The sequence below is a fragment of the Bufo gargarizans genome, chromosome 1 (genome assembly GCF_014858855.1).
Source record: "Bufo gargarizans isolate SCDJY-AF-19 chromosome 1, ASM1485885v1, whole genome shotgun sequence".
Lineage (NCBI taxonomy): Eukaryota > Metazoa > Chordata > Amphibia > Anura > Bufonidae > Bufo > Bufo gargarizans.
The window spans coordinates 386,153,259-386,172,455 of NC_058080.1; the positions used below are offsets into that span (position 1 = coordinate 386,153,259).

Genomic DNA, 19,197 nt, shown 5'->3' on the forward strand with positions numbered 1-19,197 from the left:
GGCATAAAGCCATCCTTCATATAAGATAGGGCCAGGGGCTATCCATAGTATTCAGTATATTGGGCAGACTAGATGGGTCAAATGGTTCTTATCTGCCGACACATTCTATGTTTCTATGTTTAAATAAACAAATAGCATCACTAAAACCAGAATACGTTTTTAAGTCACTGAATTTGCAATGTGTTCACAGTGCAAGAAAAGGTAACTTTGGAGGGAGAAGAATTTCTGCACTCTATGGGGGAGATTTATCAAAGTGGTGAAAAGTAGAACTGGCTTAGTTGCCCATAGCAACCAATCAGATTCCACCTTTTATTTTCCAAAGGAGCTGTGAAAAATGAAAGGTGGAATCTGATTGGTTGATAAATCTCCCCCAAGATCTTTATATACATTTATGCAGCAACACACTATTCTGCAGATACCACAGAATGAAGAACAAGTGTGTGCTGTCATGCTACAATCTACCCTGAGATCACATTTAGAAAGCAGGACAATTAAAGGGGTTGTATGGTTAGGAGGCAACAACCCAATGCTCCTAACCTGTTTGCGGCCCTTAAAAAAAAACAAAAAACACCAAGTCAGTGGTTCCATGTGACTCTACCACTGCACCATTTGAGCACAAGTGACCGCTGAGACCAATGATTTTCCACAGAAGTCATGGGACTAAGCCACTTTCAGTCCTGTGGAAAAGAGAAGCGGCCAGGAATGGCTCAGTGGCACAGGCAGACAGGTGTTTTTTTTAATGGAGCACCAGTTTATAAGCACAGAGGTTGCCGGCTCCTAGGCCATACCACCCCTTTAAAACAGCCTTTTACTTTCTTATTCTAGGACTGTGTGTGGACGATTGCAGCTCATCTCTGTTGACATGATTGAGGATGGGGCTGCACTGGCACTGTTTCTGGACAAAAACAGCTATATATTTGTAAAGGGAGTTTGTCATCAACAGTATCAGTTTTACAAAGGCCAAAATGCCAGACGGGGCTCCATCCCCAAGTTATAAGCATCTTTATTTGCTAGAATCACTTCTCCAGTGGAAAAAAGATTTAATTCCATATGTTAATTAACTGTTATGTGCACTGAGGGCAGGCCCGAACCACTCAGTGCCACAGCCCTGGCTCTTTCCCCTCCCAGTGCCAATCTCTATATCTTGATTAGAAGGGGCAGGCTTCTGCAACATTATCGCGTCTATCTCTGTCAATTAAGCAGGAGAGGGAGGCGAAGGACTGGAGCAATGGAGCACGGATTGATTTGGGCTTTGGTGCACGTAACAGCTAATTAACATATTGAATATAAGCATTTTCCGCTGGATTGAAGCAGAGATCCTGGTATATAAAGGTATGACTAACACATGGGAAGGGGGCTCTATTTGGCATTGTGGGCAGTTTAAAACTGCTTTTGTTGATGACAGACTCCCTTTAAGAAAGGGACGTTTTGAGCATGTTTATATCTTTGAAATAATTTCTCTATTTCTAGTTTTCACCGTTTATTAGCAGAAATCCAGTGCAAAACACAGAAAACATTATTGCAGAGTCCCTCCTAAGGTTAACGTGTCCTTATTTGCTTCTTCAACAACATTAAGATAAAAGCCTAGAGTCCTGTAAGCCGTCAAAAGCCCTGTTCAAGGCTTACTTAAGAAGCGTCGTAGTCCAATAACAAATCCTATTAATCCTGTTTCTTGCCTTCCTCTACAGTTTGCTTTATGTCTCTGAGAAAGTAGGCTGGGCTTTGAATACATCGGAAAGCCAGTAGCTGCATCCCAAGGGTGTACAGAACATTCACTATCATGAACTCCCACCATGCTTCTCGAGGGACACGATAAGTATATGGTGTTCGGTGGTAGACTGAAGATCCTATGTGAGCAAACTGAGCCTGTGGAGAAAGATTTAGATAAATGCTTTCCAGGGTCCCATATATAAGACTAACATAGACAAAAAAAACAGCAGATGCCAACAGCAACCCATTGGGTAACTTTATTTGCGCTAAAAAGCTTACCTGTGCCATTGCACCAGCATAGACAACTGTCCAGTCCAACATCCATGTACAGCCAGGAACCAGCAGACCATAGATGGACACACACAGAAATGGGAGTAGGTAGAACATATTTACCAACATCTGAAAGGAAGAGACATTGGTCAGCTTATTCTTCTGCGAAATGTTACATGTATGTTGAACTACTCTATAAAAAAAGTGACCATTACGTTTTATGAAAATAAAACATATTTTAACCCCTTTCCAATATTTGCCATATATTCATGGCATAATAGAGGAAGAAGAAATCTCAGGAACTGTGGTTGCTACATCCCCGGCAGATGTCAGCTGGTTAATACAACTGACATCTGCCTGCAATACCCTGGATATGTCTAATCCCAGTGATTTCAATCCACAGATGCCGCAGTCAATAGTGACTGTAGCATCTGAGTGGTTAGTCAGAGATAGTGGGTTCCCTCTGACTTCCAATGGGCCCTTCCCCTGCCTATTCCTGCGGTATAACTGCAGGGTGCCAACTGGCTGTCTGAGCAGCCTGAGGCTTTAGGAAAGCTTTTAGCCTGCCACACTAATCTAAAGCCCTGTGGTAGGGCTTAATAGGAAGATGTTACAATCACTATAGACTGTGATACTATAACATATTTTTTTTTTTTATGCAAATGTTATTGTTTTTAAATACCTATATGTTATATAGGCTTTAGCAGAGCAGCGCTGGTACAGGCAGGAGCAGAGATGTTTGTAAAGCGCTCACTGTAGCTCTGCAGTGGAATCCGTACATCAGTATATCCCGATATGTCAGTGTGGTCTACGAGTTTATAGATTCCACCTGAACTTTAGTGGTAAAGCATAAGAAAAACGATATAGATTTGGTATCACTGTGCATTAACCTGCACTGCGCAGATCAATAGTGTGCAAGTGCCGACAACGTCATTCTACCTGGAAGCATTCCTCCTCTGACTCTGAAGCCACAGGCACCAACACTTCCGAGTAGAATAATATCAGCGGCGCCTGTGCACTGTGCCGGCGCTAAGTTTGTGAGTGACTGCACAAGCACCAGAAGACGGCAGGACGAGATGTCTTGCCCTGTTGATCAAATGGGAGGGGGGAGTGTATTGAGCACTGGTGCGCAGCTGTAGCAGTGCTCCTAGTGCTGCCGCCTGCCCCTTAGTGCTCCAACTAACTAATTTCCATAACTATCAAAGTAATGATTTCTCCGCAGCGGTAAAAGCTAAACCCAAAATAAAGATATAAGTTTAATCTGCTTGCCCGGTTTAATAGGGTTGATCATGCTGATAGGTACTCTTTAAGGGAGCACACTTTAATCAAGCATCACCATGAGGGGGCACTTAAGAGGACATTATACTGTGTGAGAGAAACTTAAGAGGACATCACTGTGTTAGAGGGGCCACTTGAGGGGCATACCTGTGTAAGGGGGCACTTAATGGGGCATCATTGTGTGGGGGCTACTTAAAGGGCATCACCTTGTGTGAAGGGCATTTAAGGGCTCATTGTGTGTGGGGGCACTTAGGAGTTTCACACTGTATAGGGGTCACTAAGGGGGCAGCATACTGTATGGGAAGGTACTAAGGAGGCATCATACTCTGTAGGGAGCACTAAAGGGGCACTATTACCATCTAGCACGGCATCACTACTGTGAGGTGGTTAAAAAAAAAAAATTGCCACAGAGTGCTACAGGCCACTGATGTTGTTCCTCCTTGCATTTTTTTTTTTTTTTTTGCAGCTCACATCTTGACCCTATGTCAGACCCAGGTACGTGGACCTTTACAAAAAGTACTTGAGTACCCCTGACCTATACTTTTCAAGCAGTTTCTATAATATATTAGGAAACTGTATTGTTAGCAATTCCCTAACTAATCCCATGAACCACTATGAGGCAAATAAAACCTTATTTTTAAGAGGGACCCCTTAAAAGTGTTTCTACTCCTATGGAACCTTTACTCCCGTTTCTACCTGAAAGAAGCTTGGTGTTCAGTTGAATACAACATTTGTTGGCTGCCTATAGTCTACCTCCATGATTAATGAGCATCTTTTTGTAAGCGGAAAGTAGTTTGCCATGTCTGGCTGCTGTTTTCTGGGGAGTCATTGACAAGGTTCCAAAGAGCCCCGGCATTCAAGGGCACACTGGTATAGAGGGATCTATACAGTGACCTGTATCATCTTTGCATTATAATGTTCAAGATAGATTGCTAAAGGGATCAAAAAGAAACCAAGAGCCATCATCCTCTATGTACCCTATAAAATATCTGGTGCCACTCATACCCAGCCACAGCTAAAGAGGACTGACTGAAAAAAATCTGAAGACTGAATGACTGGAGGGGTCTGCCAGCACCAGACACATTTTATCATTCACAGAACTCTTTATCATTTAATATTAAACACTTACCTGAACTTTAGGATAAGCCACAGGGTCTCTTATATATGGCTCATATTGGTAGATATAGGTAAAGCAAGAATCGGAAGGGCAGTCCAGTGCCAGCTATAGATGTAAATGAAGATATAATAAAGCATAATAAAAAACATGCAGTAAATAGGAGGGAATATATGTAAAGTCTTAAATAGCCTCAAATACACACAGTTGTACTACGGTTACATATTATATGGTCAAGAACTTCAATTGAGTCTTACAGATAGAACATGGTAAAAAAAAACAAAAAAAAACTTGTAGCTACATAAACACACTGCAAAAACTGCAGAGTCAAATTGTGGATGCTCTTTAAACTCTACATGTGACTTCATCCAAAGGTAGGCATCTACCTAGCTGTGCCCCTGTGACCATGAAAGTGCTGCACGTTTTCAGCATAGAAGCACAAAATACTAATGTAGCAGCATGGAATTAGGAGACCACTGGATACAACTATGGATCGCTAAGGTGTCAGTAAAAAAACGTATACAGCTCTTGAAGCAGCCATAGCTTGTTGAATCTAATTTGGAACACGCTAATATTAGTAATTTATCTTCGTGACTGATGAAATCATAAGGCGATGATGAAATGTTGGATTCAAAGCTATTTCTGAGAAATCTGAGGATGTACAATGCAGTCCTTGAACAGCTGTTTGATGGTACATATTGCTGTGCAAAATGTGTGCATGTCGCATTTTCGGAACCCCCGATTCTGGATCTAAATGAGCAAATTGCAACACAGAGATCCCATGATAATATAGAAAAGAGTTTGATGCGCGCTGTGCAAACACTCACTGAGGTAGATGTAGGGGAGGATGGTAGCATGCAGATGCAGGGAAGTGGAGTAGCTAGCTTAGGCCTCATGCACACCTCAACGGGGCCGCAAAAGATGCGGACAGCACTCCGCATCTGTGGCTCCGTTCCGCTGGCCCACTAAAAAAATCTAACATGTCCTATTCTTGTCCGCGCTTTGCGGACAAGAATAGGCATTTATATTGCCGGCGCCCGTTCCGTTCCACAAATTGCGAAAGGCAACACGAGCGGCTTCCGTTCTTTGCAGATCCGCGGTTTTCGGACCGCAAAAAACGTCACGGTCGTGTGCTTGAGGCCTTAATCACAGAAGGTAAGGCCTCTTGCAGATGAGCGTTTGTCACGCTGCAAGTCCGCAGCGCAGATCTCCCAGCGCTGACCGAGTCACATAGCATCATAAATCAATATAATGCTATGTAACCCTTACAGTTCTGGAATGTATTGGACAACACTGACATAATGCTGCCAGTGTTATCCAATGCATTCCAGAACTGTAAGGCCCCTTTCACATGGGCAAGAATTCCGTGCGGGTGCAATGCGTGAGGTGAATGTATTGCACCCGCACTGAATCCGGACCCATTCACTCCAATGGGGCTGTGCACATGAGCGGTGATTTTCACGCATCACTTGTGCGATGCGTAAAAATCGCGGCATGCTCTATATTGTGTGTTTTTCACGCAACACAGGCCCCATAGAATTGAATGGGGCTGCGTGAAAATCGCATAGCATCCGTAAGCAAGTGCGGATGCGGTGCGATTTTCACGCATGGTTGCTAGGTGACGATCAGGATGGGGACCCGAAACTTTATTATTTTCCCTTATAACATGGTTATAAGAGAAAATAATAGCATTCTTAATACAGAATGCTAAGTAAATTAGGGATGGAGGGGTTAAAAAAAAAAATCATTAAACTCACCCCACCCACTTGTTCGCGAAGCCCGACTCGTCTTCTTTCTTCTTCTTTGAGGATATGGGAGGAAAAGGACCTTTGGTGATGTCACTGCGCTCGTCACATGGTCCATCACATGATCCATCACATGGTCCATCACTATGGTCATGGACCATGTGATGAGCCCAGTGATGTCACCAAAGGTCCTTTTCCTCCCAGGTCCTCAAAGAAGAAGAAAGAAGACGAGTCGGGCTTCACGAACAAGTGGATGAGGTAAGTTTAATTTAATTTAATTTTTTTAACCCCTCCATCCCTAATTTACTTAGCATTCGGTATTAAGAATGCTATTATTTTCCCCTTATAACCATGTTATAGGGGAAAATAATAAAATCTACACAACACCAATCCCAAACCCGAACTTCTGTGAAGAAGTCCAGATTCGGGTCTGGGTACCAAACATGCCGATTTTTCTCAAACGCTTTGCACTCGCGTGGAAAAATCGTGCATTTTCCCGCAATGCACCCGCATCTTTTCCCGCAACGCAGCGGCCTAAGGGTTACATAGCATCATAAATCAATATAATGCTATGTGACCCCGTCAGTGCTGGGAGGTCAGGCCAGGTGCTGCGCTGCAGACTCGCAGCGTGACACACGCTCGTCTGCAAGGGGCCTAATGGAAATAGTGTCAGTCATGCTAGTCCTGATCTGGCACACCCCAAAAATGTTTTTGCAAGGTTGGCAGATGAGGAGTTTAAGGAGAGCACTGCGGCAGCTAGACACTTCCTCTGCCGGTCAGGGGAATGTCAACTCCAGTAAGCAGGGGATATGGAGAGCAGGGCAGGTCAGGTGCTGGGAGACTGGATCATTGGGGTACAGATAGGGCGATCTGTCACTCACAAATAGTGTGTAGTCTTACTGGCGCTCGAGTTCAACCAATCACAGATCAGGTTGATAGATTACTCGGAGGGGCTGGTGAAGACCTGGTGGTCATGGGGCACATGATTTTAGGGACTTAGGTCGCAAGCTCAAGGCGAGGACCTCAAATATAGTATTTTCTGAAATACTGTACTACCTGTACCAAGAGTCAAACCAGAAGTGCAGTGGGAGATCAGGAAAGTAAACAAGTGGCTCAGAAACTGGTGTAGAAAGGAGTGGTTTGGGGATCCTGGAGAACTGGGCTAACATCTCTGTTGGCAACAGGCCTTACAGTATGGGTGATGGCCTGCATCTCAATGGGGAGTGGGCAGCTGTATTGGGGAGAAGATGGCTAGAAGGTTGGAGGAGTGTTTAATCTATGGACTGCAAAAACACTGATGCACCACTTTTAGTTGTAATCTGACACAAAAAATCAATTGACAGTTATAGGAAGATCAGTTAATCTGATTGCATATAATTGCATCTGTTTTTTAATCAGCTTAACCACTTCCCATCTGGGCCATTTGCCCCCTTCCTGACCAGGCCTAATTTTTCAAATCTGACATATCTCAGTTTATGTGGTAATAACTTTGGAACGCCTTTATTTATCCAAGTCATGCAGAGACTGTTTTCCCGTGACACATTGTACTTCATGATAGTCATAAAATTGAGTCAATATATTTTACCTTTATTTATGAAAAATTCCCAAATTTAACAATATTTAGTAAAATTCGCAATTTTCTAAATTTCAATTTCTCTGCTTTTAAAACAGAAAGTGATACTTCATAAAATATTTATTACTTAACATTCCCCATATGTCTAATTTATGTTGGCATCATTTTGGAAATTTCATTTTATTTTTTTAGGACGTTAGAAGGCTTAGAAGTTTAGAAGCAATTCTTCAAATTTTTAAGAAAATTGCCAAAACCCACTTTTTAAGGACCAGTTCAGGTCTGAAGTAACTTTGTCTAGTGGACATAGTGGATACCCCCATAAATGACCCCATTGTAGAAACTACACCCCTACACCCCTCAAGGTACTTAAAACCGATTTTACAAACTTTGTTAACCCTTTAGGCGTTCCACAAGAATTAAAGGAAAATGGAGATCAAATTTTTAAATTTCACTTTTTTGGCAGATTTTCCATTTTAATAAAAAAAAATATTTAACACATTGATGGTTAACAGCCAAACAAAACTCAATATTTATTACCCAGATTCTGCGGTTTACAGAAACACCCCACATGTGGCCATAAACTGCTGTATTGGCACACGGCAGGGCGCAGAAGAAAAGGAACTCCACATGGTTTTTAGATGCCATGTCCCATTTGAAGCCCCCCCGATGCACCCTTACACAGTGGCGTACACACAATCCATGGGGCCCCCTCCCCGTCGCCGCCCCCCCCCCCCAACCTCCCTCCACCCCCAAACCGCCTAAATTTGTATTCCACCAGGTCTAGAGAGCCACAGGCTGAAGACTAATGCAAGAACAAGAAGGTATACCCCAATGTGCGCAGTCTGTTCATCCCTTTATAAGCAGATGTAGCTGAGCAGAGTTAACAAATGGCCTCAACCATAACTATGTACTTTTACTCAGAACTGCAGGTGTCAGCATCAGGTACCAGCAATGCATTGCCCACGTAAAACCAGCTACATTATGTAGCAGTGCTGGTTTTGTCATGCATTTCTTTTGCCTTCATATGGTAAAATACTCCATTGGCCTATCAATGGCTTTATAACTAAGGCTACTTTCACACCTGCGTTAGGTGCAGATCCGTCTGGTATCTGCACAGACGGATCCGCACCTATAATGCAAACGCTTGTGTCCGTTCAGAACGGATCCGTTTGCATTATTCTTTAAAAAAAAAAGTCTAAGTAAAAACAGATCCGTCCTGACTTACATTGAAAGTAACGGCTGGGCCAAACTGAACGGAGCCAAACTGATGCATTCTGAGCGGATCCTTATCGATTAAGAATGCATTGGGGCTGAACTGATCCGTTTTGAACCGTTTGTGAGATCCCTGAAACGGATCTCACAAACGGAATTAAAAACGCCAGTGTGAAAGTAGCCTTACTATATGTATTATATAGACTAGTAGCTCAGAATTGCACCAATAGCCATTTACTATTACCTCCAGAACATGTTGGGTGTAGTAGTTTCAGCCCAACTGGGCAGTCAGAGGTTGCAGGCTACAGAAATATAGCAGACTTAAAAGCCATTGATAGGCCAATGTAGTGTTTTACCATACCATATGAAGGCAATACAGACAGTAATATTGCCCAGTCAGACCCCACTCTGAGTCTGAACTCAGTGACCAATTTTTTTTTTTTACAAATCTTAATAATCTTATCTAGTCCCAATCCGGAAGGTCGGCACCGGCTTCTTTGCGCGCTCCCTTCTCCCTGCTGCGTCTCGGCGTCATGCGCCTGCGCAGCCTAGGGAAACGTCATGTCCGGTGCCTAACAGGAAATGACGAGGCACGCCGCACCCGCACAGGGAGGAGACTGATGGGGGGAGGAGACTCAAGGGAGGGTAGGCCTGGCTCTGCAGCGCAGAAACGGAACACTGGGCGGTGGGCCCCGGGCCGGCCGCCCGGGTTATTATACAAGCAGGCGCCAGCACACACAGTACTACTGCAAGGAGGGGCCAGGGGTCCACAGGCGGCCGGGCCCCCTGGAGTGCCGGGCCCGGTCGCAACTGCGACCCCTGTAAGTACGCCCCTGCCCTTACAGTAGAAACTCCCAAGAAGTGACCCCATTTTGGAAACTAGGGGATAAGGTGCCAGTTTTATTGGTACTATTTTTTGGGTACATATGATTTTTTTTATCATTCATTATAACACTTTATGGGGCAAGGTGACCAAAAAATTGGTTGTTTTAGCACAGTTTTTATTTATTTATTTTTACAGCGTTCACCTGAGGGGTTCGGTCAAGTGACATTTTTATAGAGCAGATTGTTACGGACGTGGCGATACCTAATATGTATACTTTTTCTTATTTATTAAAGTTTTACACAATAATAGCATTTTTTAAACCAAAAAATTATGTTTTAATGTGTCCATGTTCTGAGAGCTATAGTTTTTTTATTTGTTGAGAGATTTTCTTATGTAGGGGCTCATTTTTTGCGGGATGAGGTGACAGTTTTATTGCTACCAATTTGTGGGACATACGCCTTTTTGATCACTTGGTGTTGCACTTTTTGTGATGTAAGGTGACAAAAATTGCTTTTTTTGACAGTTATTTATTTATTTTATGGTGTTTATCGGACTGGGTCGATTATGTGATATATTTATAGAGCCGACCATCACGGACGCGGCAATACCAAATATGTCTATTTTATTTTTTCAATTTTTTTTTATTTTATTTTTTTAACACAATTTTTTTATTTTACACTTTTCGTCCCCCATAAGGTCATACAAGACCTCTGGGGGACATTTACTTCACTTTTTTTTTTTTCACTGTTGATTTCTCCTGTAACTGGGGCTGACATAGTAGCCCCAGTTACAGGAGAAATGCACCCCCCAGAGAGGCTGTACAGCGCAATACAGCGCTGTACAGCCTCAGTGCATGGCTGATCGAGGTCTCTGAAAGACCTCACACAGCTCCTGCACCCTCCGGTCCCGGCGATCACATGACCGCCGGGCCGGAACAGGAAGCGCATAGTCCTTCATGCTCTGCATACACAGCACTCGGTGAGCGCTGTGTATGCAGCTATCCAGAAGGCAGGGACACCTGGGCACTGTCCCTGCCTTCTCTAAGGGTTGCCCTGCTGTCACTGACAACGAGCAACCCGATCAGCAGCTGCACGATTAGCGTGCAGCTGCAGTTTCTGAATGGACGTTCTGGAACGTCTATTCAGAAATGGAGAACCACCTCCCGGACGTTTATAGTCAACGTGCGGACGGGAGGTGGTTATGGCTACATGCACACAAACGTATTTTTGTTCTGTTTTTTTTGCGGACCGTATACGAAACCATTCCTCAGGATAGGTCATCAATATCAGATCGGTGGGGGTCTGAAACCCGGCATCCCCGCTGATCAGCTGTTTGTAGAGAAGGCGTGCCAGCGCTGCCTCCTCTTCATTGTTTACCTGCTCGCCGTCACATCTGCAGCGCTGAGCAGGTGTAATTATTTCAATGGGACGGCTCGTTCCTATACAGTTCTAGGGTGTAATTACACCTGGCAGGTAAACAATGAAGCCGGGTGCCGGACCCCGCCAATCTGATATTAATGACCTATCCTGAGGATAGGTCATCAATATGAACAGCCCGGAGAACGCCTTTAAAGGGGTATTCCAGGTCCAGAGCTGAATCCAGACATATCCCCTTATTCACCCAGACTGCAAGGGCTGTTTGTTTATATTTTTACACTGCTAGGCTGAGGCTTCCACCTAGCAGTGTTGCTGGTGATGTCACTGGCAGTAATGGGCGGGCTTTAGCGCTGCCCTAGGCTATTTTACAGGCTAGGGGAGCGCTAAAGCTCACCCATTAGTTCCAGTAACGTCACCGTGCTCACTATTAGGTGGAAGCCTTCACCTAACAGTCCTTATGGAGAGCCCGGTACGTCACCGGATCTCAAGAAAATTCCCATTTAGAATGAGCGCATGGCAAGGGAAAGCATCGAAGCATTTCATATCTCATATCAGAGGGACTGCCTGGGTTAAAAAGGGGATATGTCTGGGTTCAGCTCTGAATCCAGACAACTCCTTTAACTATAGTAACCAGTGTCAGGTAGATGCTGCCAAAGCCTGTAAGATAATGGGTTGCATCCAAAGGGGCATAGATGCCACTTTACAATCACTAGTCAGACCACACATGGAGTACTGCGTACAGTTCTGGTCTCCTGTGAACAAGACAGACATAGCAGAGCTGGAGAGGGTTCAAGCTCTGAATCCAGACAACTCCTTTAACTATAGTAACCAGTGTCAGGTAGATGCTGCCAAAGCCTGTAAGATAATGGGTTGCATCCAAAGGGGCATAGATGCCACTTTACAATCACTAGTCAGACCACACATGGAGTACTGTGTACAGTTCTGGGCTCCTGTGAACAAGACAGACATAGCACAGCTGGAGAGGGTTCAGAGAAGGGCATCTAAAGTAATATCTGAAATGGGTGGACTACAGTACCCAGAAAAATGATCAAAATTAGGGTTATTTAGTTCAGAAAAAAGACATCTGAGGGGAGATCTAATAACCATGTATAAATATATCAGTGGTCAGTACGGACCCATGATCTCTTTATACCCAGGACAATGACTGTGACAAGGGGACATCCTCTACGTTAACAATACAGTGAATATGTATATGCACAGTGATTTGATACATCACATGCGCTCTCTCACAATGTTGATCAATGTGGCATAGTGCCATTCACACCAATATAGTGCCATGTATCTCTGACATGACTGTGAATACAATAAGCAACACTTCATCAAACGGAATCATATTTATACTTACCAGGCCTCTAAAAAGAGTAAATATAATAGCTCCTAAGAGATACACAATCAGTACAATATCTTTTGGGCGTTGAAAAATTCCTTCATTGTGTGCCACTGACACCTGAAAAATATATACATTTTTAGGCAAAATAAAAATAGACATTTTATATTGTAGATCACATTGGCGAATAAGGCTATTAATGCCAGAGTTACCTTTTCAGCTGGTATTTTTGTAAAGTTGTGCTTTGATCTGAATATTCTCATTCCTGCCCAGACAGGAAGAAACAGGTAGGGGACATTAAGGATGAAGGCAGGGCGTACTTCTGTCCCATACTTCCCTGAAATACAATCACACGACTCTGTAAAAATTCACTGCAGCAAAGAGATAAAAATTCCATCACAAATGAACAAGACCAAACTATCTCTCTTCATGTCACAGTACAATAGAAGTGACATTGACTGAGTCATGGGTCCCTAGTGAGATTTCATTGCTGTACAATAAGGCATAAACGCCCCCAGATCCACCATCTCTCATCCTGAAAGTGACAGAAGCATACCTTTGTCTCCCAGCGCACTATGAGACATCGACACATAAATCATAGCGACACCGTGGGATATAGGAGACAAGTTTTATTCCCATCTCTTATGAAATCAAACATTAGTTTTAACGGTTTATCCTCAGCTATGAGTCAGTGATGGAGCTGAAAGAGCAAAGTCTTGAGAGGTTTTTAGAGGGTTTTTCAATAACCAATTTAATAAATGTTATTACTCCTATAGCTTGAAAATGCCATGGATATAAATACATATATACACTGTCTTTGAATCTCATTATTGGTTATCTCTGCTCAGTCACCTGAACTTTGTCCTGTGAGATTGCATATTATTTTGTAGAATTGCTTTTAAATGGTGACTAACTTTTCACACAACTTGCAAGAAATTTTGTAATATGTTTTATCAGAGAGAAATCTCTAGTTCTTCTGTTTACCTCCGTCCAACCCCCTAATTGCTTTTCCCTTTTGAAAAATGCCTTTTTCACATCCAGTATGGATCATCTCTGCAGGAGGATCATACAAATGCAAGTCTATGGAGAGACTGCACAGCTACATAGAAAGGTTATAGCTCAGTAAAAGGGCTTCCTTCACAACCATCCAGGTGAGTACTTTTCTGTTCTGATCTTCATTATCCTGGGGCTGCTTCTGAGTGACAGTGAGACAGGTAGGAAGGAGATTCTCCTCTACTTTCTGTGTATGCAGTGGATGGCAGCTCGTCTACACCCATCAAGTCTGAGAGAACTGTAAACTAGATATTCAGCAAGCACAAAACTGCTAAAAATGTCAGATGCAAGTGATATAATGGCCATAAATAGTGATATTCCTCATGTACACACACTGTACTATTGATTAATGCAATGTATGCTGAAAACTTAGTGACACTTTAGGGTTCAATGATGGATTTGTTGGGCCAAGGTGGTGACCCCTGCCAATCTCATTTAGGCTTCAGATGGAGAAGTGCCACCTCAACTTCCGGGTGTAGCCAGACATCAGCGGTGCATGCAAAGTCAGTATTTGTACTGCTGAAGTAGGAGCCGTAGATAGCCGAAGGGAGCTATTGTGGAGATGCAAGATTGACATGGTCTTGTCAATCAAGGGGGAGTCTCTTGAGCAGCAAGGCCAGCACATTGCTGCTCCAGAAGATTTGTTAGAAACAATTTGCTCATCCACAGTGCAGGATTTGTCCCCCCGGTATAAATGCACCACTGCATATGGGGTTGAGCACTTCCTGCTTTTTAATACCACGCTAATTTGTAGTTTGTATTTAGAATTTTTGGAGGTGTAGAAACTCCTCGTCTGAATGTGCCTTTATTTCCATCCACAGGCAGCATTCTGGTGCACATGTGAGGCCCGGGCTATATCAGCCAGTCTTGGGTGGGACTCAGAGCTCTCTGCCTCCTCCCACTGTATGCATGGTCACATGCTGGAGGTTACTGGGAGATTGCTGTGAGTCGGACCTTGCGCTCCCGCAGTTCGCCCACTGGCTCCTGGTATTGCCCATACGGCACAGGTAGGTTTAGCGTTAGGTCACAAGCTACTTGAGAAACCTTGGCGCGGTGCTCTGGCTCAGACATGTCCTCACGTAGGACATGTTGGCTAATCTCTCAATTTTAACACCAGTTTGAGGGCTTAGTAAGACCGCAGAGAGCACCTGTCTTTGTTTTTGTTATATTATACCGTATTTTTCGCCGTATAAGACGCACTTTTTCTTCCCCCAAAATGGGGGAGAAATGCCCCTGCGTCTTATACGGCGAATGCAGTCAGTTTTACATCGCTGGCAGCGATGTAAAGAGAGCGAGGACTCGGGGAGGGACTGGGAGGAGGAGCTGGGGCCGGCAATAGCGGCGGGGCGGTGCAGTCACTGTACTAAAGGCCCGCCCCGCCGCTCCGGTGTACTAATAAAATATGTCATATTCAATGAATGGTTATTAAATATGCCCCTTTATGCCTAATAGTACCTTAAATCCTTAGCGCTTCAGTAGTATGCAGGCTGGGCGGGCGGCAGCGTAACTCCCTGATGTCACGTGCCTGCGCCGCCTACTTTATGAATGAAGCAGGCGGCGCAGGCAAGTGACGTCAGTGAGTGATGCGCCGCGCCGGCTGCCCGGCCTGCCGGCATTGTACTGAAGCGCTTCGGATTTAAGGTACTTTTAGGAATAAAGAGGCATATTTAATAACTATTAATTGAATAAGACATATTATATTAGTATACAGGAGCGGCGGGGGATCTGTGGATGGCACAGTTATGGGCTGGGAGGGTCTGTGGATGACACATGTATAACAGTGCCATCCACAGATCCCCCCTGTAACAGTGCCAGCCACAGATCCCCCTGTAACAGTGAAAGCCACAGATCCCCCATAACAGTGTCTGTCATCCACAGTTCCCCCCTAACAGTGTCCGTCATCCACAGATCCCCCCATAAGTGTCCGTCATCCACAGATCCCCCCATAAGTGTCCGTCATCCACAGATCCCCCCATAACAGTGTCAGTCATCCACAGATCCCCCCATAACAGTGTCCGTCATCTACAGATCCCCCCATAACAGTGTCCGTCATCCACAGATCCCCCCATAACAGTGTCCGTCATCTACAGATCCCCCCATAACAGTGTCCGTCATCCACAGATCCCCCCATAACAGTGTCCGTCATCCACAGATCCCCAGTAATAGTGCCATCCACAGACCACCTAGTTCCAAACCCACAGCACACCTTTTGGTTAAAAATATTTTTTTTCTTATTTTCCTCCCCAAAAACCTAGGTGCGTCTTATACGCCGGTGCGTCTTATACGGCGAAAAATACGGTATATACTGTTTATCACATCCACACAATTGCTATCCTGTGTAGGATGTCCATTGTGGTACTTGTGGTCCGCTGCAGGCATCCTCCATTGTATGCATTTTTGCTGGGGATTGCCATTAGCAGCGGACCACAAGTGCAGGATCTGCCCCCCCAGTATAGATGCACCACTGCATATGGGGTTGAGCACTTCCTGCTTTTTAATACCACGCCAATTTGTAGTTTGTATCATCCACAGTCATCACCATCTGATCGATGGTTGTCCAACAACCCACACCCCTCCGATCAGCTGTTCTGCAGTAGCTCTGATGCTGGAAATACACAGTTCTGTCCACTGTGTAGTAGACAGAGCTGGTTACTGTAGAAATGCTGTCATTGAAGAGCATGGGAGCAGTGCTTCAGTAATTAGTAATGCAGTAATCCAAGGCTGAGTTCTAGCTTCGGTGCTGCTGCAGAATAACTAGTCAGCAAGGTTGTCGGACACCCACTGATCAGACAGTGATGGCTTATCCTGGGGATATGCCATCACTGTAAAATCCTGGACTGCCCCTTTAAGGAATACCAAATACAGAATTACAGGAGCACAGACAATAGAGTACTATTATAGACAATAAAATGTGTGGGATGGAGCAGAAAGGAAAAAAATAGTACATTTTACTATGTCTAAAGGAGTTATCCACGAGTACAATATAAGACTTGTGCAGGTCCAATCAACTGATTGAATAGACCCCTGCCTTCCTGCGAGAGCTGCACCCACCTTCATTGTTTACCAGGCAGGGTCACAACCAAACGCACGGAGCAGTGCCTGGTGAACAATGAAGGGGTAAACAACCTGGATACTTCAGTTTAGTAGGATGTTCAGGCAAGTGAATGACAAATGATAATCTTGGCTTACCGACCACATTCCCAGGCAAAAAGACCACCATGCTCATAACCAGTGAGCCCAGCCAGTAAAGCCCCACTGTCTTGTAGTTTGTCCTGGGTAGAAAAACATGAAAAGAAGCAATGACTTGTCAGGAGTAGGGTTGGGCGCGAATATTCGAATTGCGAATATTAATCATGAATATCGGCACTTCGAGAATTTGCGAATATTTAGAATATAGTGATATATTCGTAATTTCAAATATTTGAGATTTTTTTTCATCAGTAACCCCCCTTCTTGCTTGTGGGCCAATGAGAAGGCTGCAATGTCTTTGAGCTTAGCAACATCCCTAGCAACCAATAGGAAAGCTGCCTACCCCCTACTATATAAGAACCTCCCCAGCAGCCATTTTCTACAGTTTTTAAAGTTCTGAGAGAGACAGCAGTGTCATTGCTGTGCTCTGTGTTTTCCACACTACATTAGATAGATAGTTAGATAGCTCATATATATAATACAGATAGTTAGTGGTAGATAGTCAGTGTAGGGTAGATAGTGATATAGTGTAGCTGATAGGTTCTGCTGCCCATACATACATGCTACAGACATAGTGCTGTGATGTCACAACAATACATAGTGCACCAATCAGTAATATGTAGTCAGACCTGATAAAATGTGAAGTCTCACGTACTGCGCCAAAATATTCACATCATTAGTGCCGATTAGCGCAATCGTAAATATATTGGAGCACTCTAACTGCATATAAAAACATTTTTAATGTTCTTCCGTGCCAACCATTTTCTCCAGTCTCAGGAAACTTCTAGCAGCTTGGAAAATTTAGCAAAAGTGACCCAAGCCGGTATTTCGCGCACATTACGCGAATATTACATTGTCGATTTTTAGCAATCAAGAAAATAATCTCGAATTAGCGAATATATGACGAATATTCGCCCCAAATATTAGTGAAATATCACAAATTCGAATATAGCCCCTGCCACTCATCACTAGTCAGGAGCTAGACATATTTTGTAGTCTCCATGGCCGTACACCTAGAAATAACAGTTAACAATCTGACCGGGAAAGTCGATCAACAACAGATATTTTTATCTGTATTTTGGTGTCGGTCTAGCAAATCAAAGGTATGATATCTCCTAGAAAACGAACCTCGGGGTGAGCGCCATCCTGGATTTAGAGTATGCGATGGACACTATCTCTTTCTACTACCTATCTGTAGATAATTTTGGCGTATAGCTTTGTTTGGTTTACAATAGGCGTGCTGGCTATTGATTTTTCTGTGCCCAGTCCTATTGGACTTTCACAGTATTTTACACAGAGTGTTTATTATGTTCCAGAGACTTGCGTTGCATGTCTGTTTTTATGTAACAATTGTGTGTTATCTTTATTACAAAATATCACATCTCTACCAGTAATGCCACCTTTTTCCTTCATACTCATTTTTAACCCCATGTGACTGTGCAGTTTAATAAAGACTATATGGTGTGAATTGGCTCCTTATCCTATGTATGTATATATATATATATATATATATATATATATACACACATACACTTTTCCATGGATAAAAAGTATATATATTGTGGGAAATATCTTTCCATATATCTTTTAAGGCTTGACATAAAGCTCACCATGAACAGCCTGCTTAAAGGGATGGCCCTAACTGGACAACTGCTTTTTACGATAACAAAAAAAGCTATAGGTTTAGCTGCTGAAGGGAAGCGACTATCTAATACACAGTGAAATTAAGTCCACAGAAAAACAATGGATGCTCAACCATATGCCCTAAGGACTTGCCCGTGCTTTGGACTGCAAATTGCGGTCCGCAATGCACGGGCACCGTCTGTGGGGCAGGCGCATGGGGATCGCAGACCCATTCACTTGAATGTGTCCACAATCCTTCCATTCCATAAAAAGATAGAGCAAGTTCTATATTTTTGCAGTGCGGAAGAACGGAAGGGAACCCCAGAAAGCACTCCGTAGTGCTTCTGTAGTGTTCCATTCCGATCTTCTGTTCCGCACCTCTGGATTTGAGGACCTATTGAAATGAATGGGTCCTCATCCGCGATGCGGAATGGCCATGGAACGGTGCCTGTGTAATGCGGATCCGCAGATGCGGTCCACAATACGGCAACGGGCAGCACACGTTCGTGTGAATGAGCCCTAATAGGGGACAGAGACATGCATTCATTATCAGAGGATGACAAGATTTCAAGCTATCTGAGAGAAATTCTATGGCACACCAATTTTGACTGATATTACAGAGTAGTTTTATTCATTCTTTTTGAACACTTTGTGTCACATTACATCCAATATTATTCAAGGCATAGCATGCGATTATGTACAGTTGTCCCGACGTTTCGGTCACTAATGACCTATATCAGGGGATCTGGAATCGATGCGCCCAGGAGGAAACGGATGTGTACCATAGACATCATAGACTGCCATTATAAAAATTGTCGCGCGACATTGGTGCAACAAAATGTCGCACAACAAATGTTGCAGTGTAGTTGTGCCCTATCTG

The 19,197-nt window shown here is 43.7% G+C and overlaps 1 protein-coding gene across 1 annotated transcript in view; it reads right to left on the reverse strand.

The window, feature by feature from the left end:
• Positions 1 to 1,469: 1,469 nt before the first annotated feature.
• TM6SF2 (transmembrane 6 superfamily member 2) overlaps positions 1,470 to 19,197 on the reverse strand; it is a 48,880-nt gene continuing 31,152 nt past the window's right edge. Inside the window, exons 5-10 of the mRNA XM_044285545.1 lie at positions 16,695 to 16,777; positions 12,665 to 12,789; positions 12,471 to 12,572; positions 4,388 to 4,480; positions 1,990 to 2,109; positions 1,470 to 1,866 (exon numbers count right to left, since the gene is read on the reverse strand). Of these exons, the coding sequence (XP_044141480.1) occupies positions 1,660 to 1,866; positions 1,990 to 2,109; positions 4,388 to 4,480; positions 12,471 to 12,572; positions 12,665 to 12,789; positions 16,695 to 16,777 (730 nt within the window). The 3' untranslated portion in view covers positions 1,470 to 1,659. The remainder of the gene's footprint in view (positions 1,867 to 1,989; positions 2,110 to 4,387; positions 4,481 to 12,470; positions 12,573 to 12,664; positions 12,790 to 16,694; positions 16,778 to 19,197) is intronic.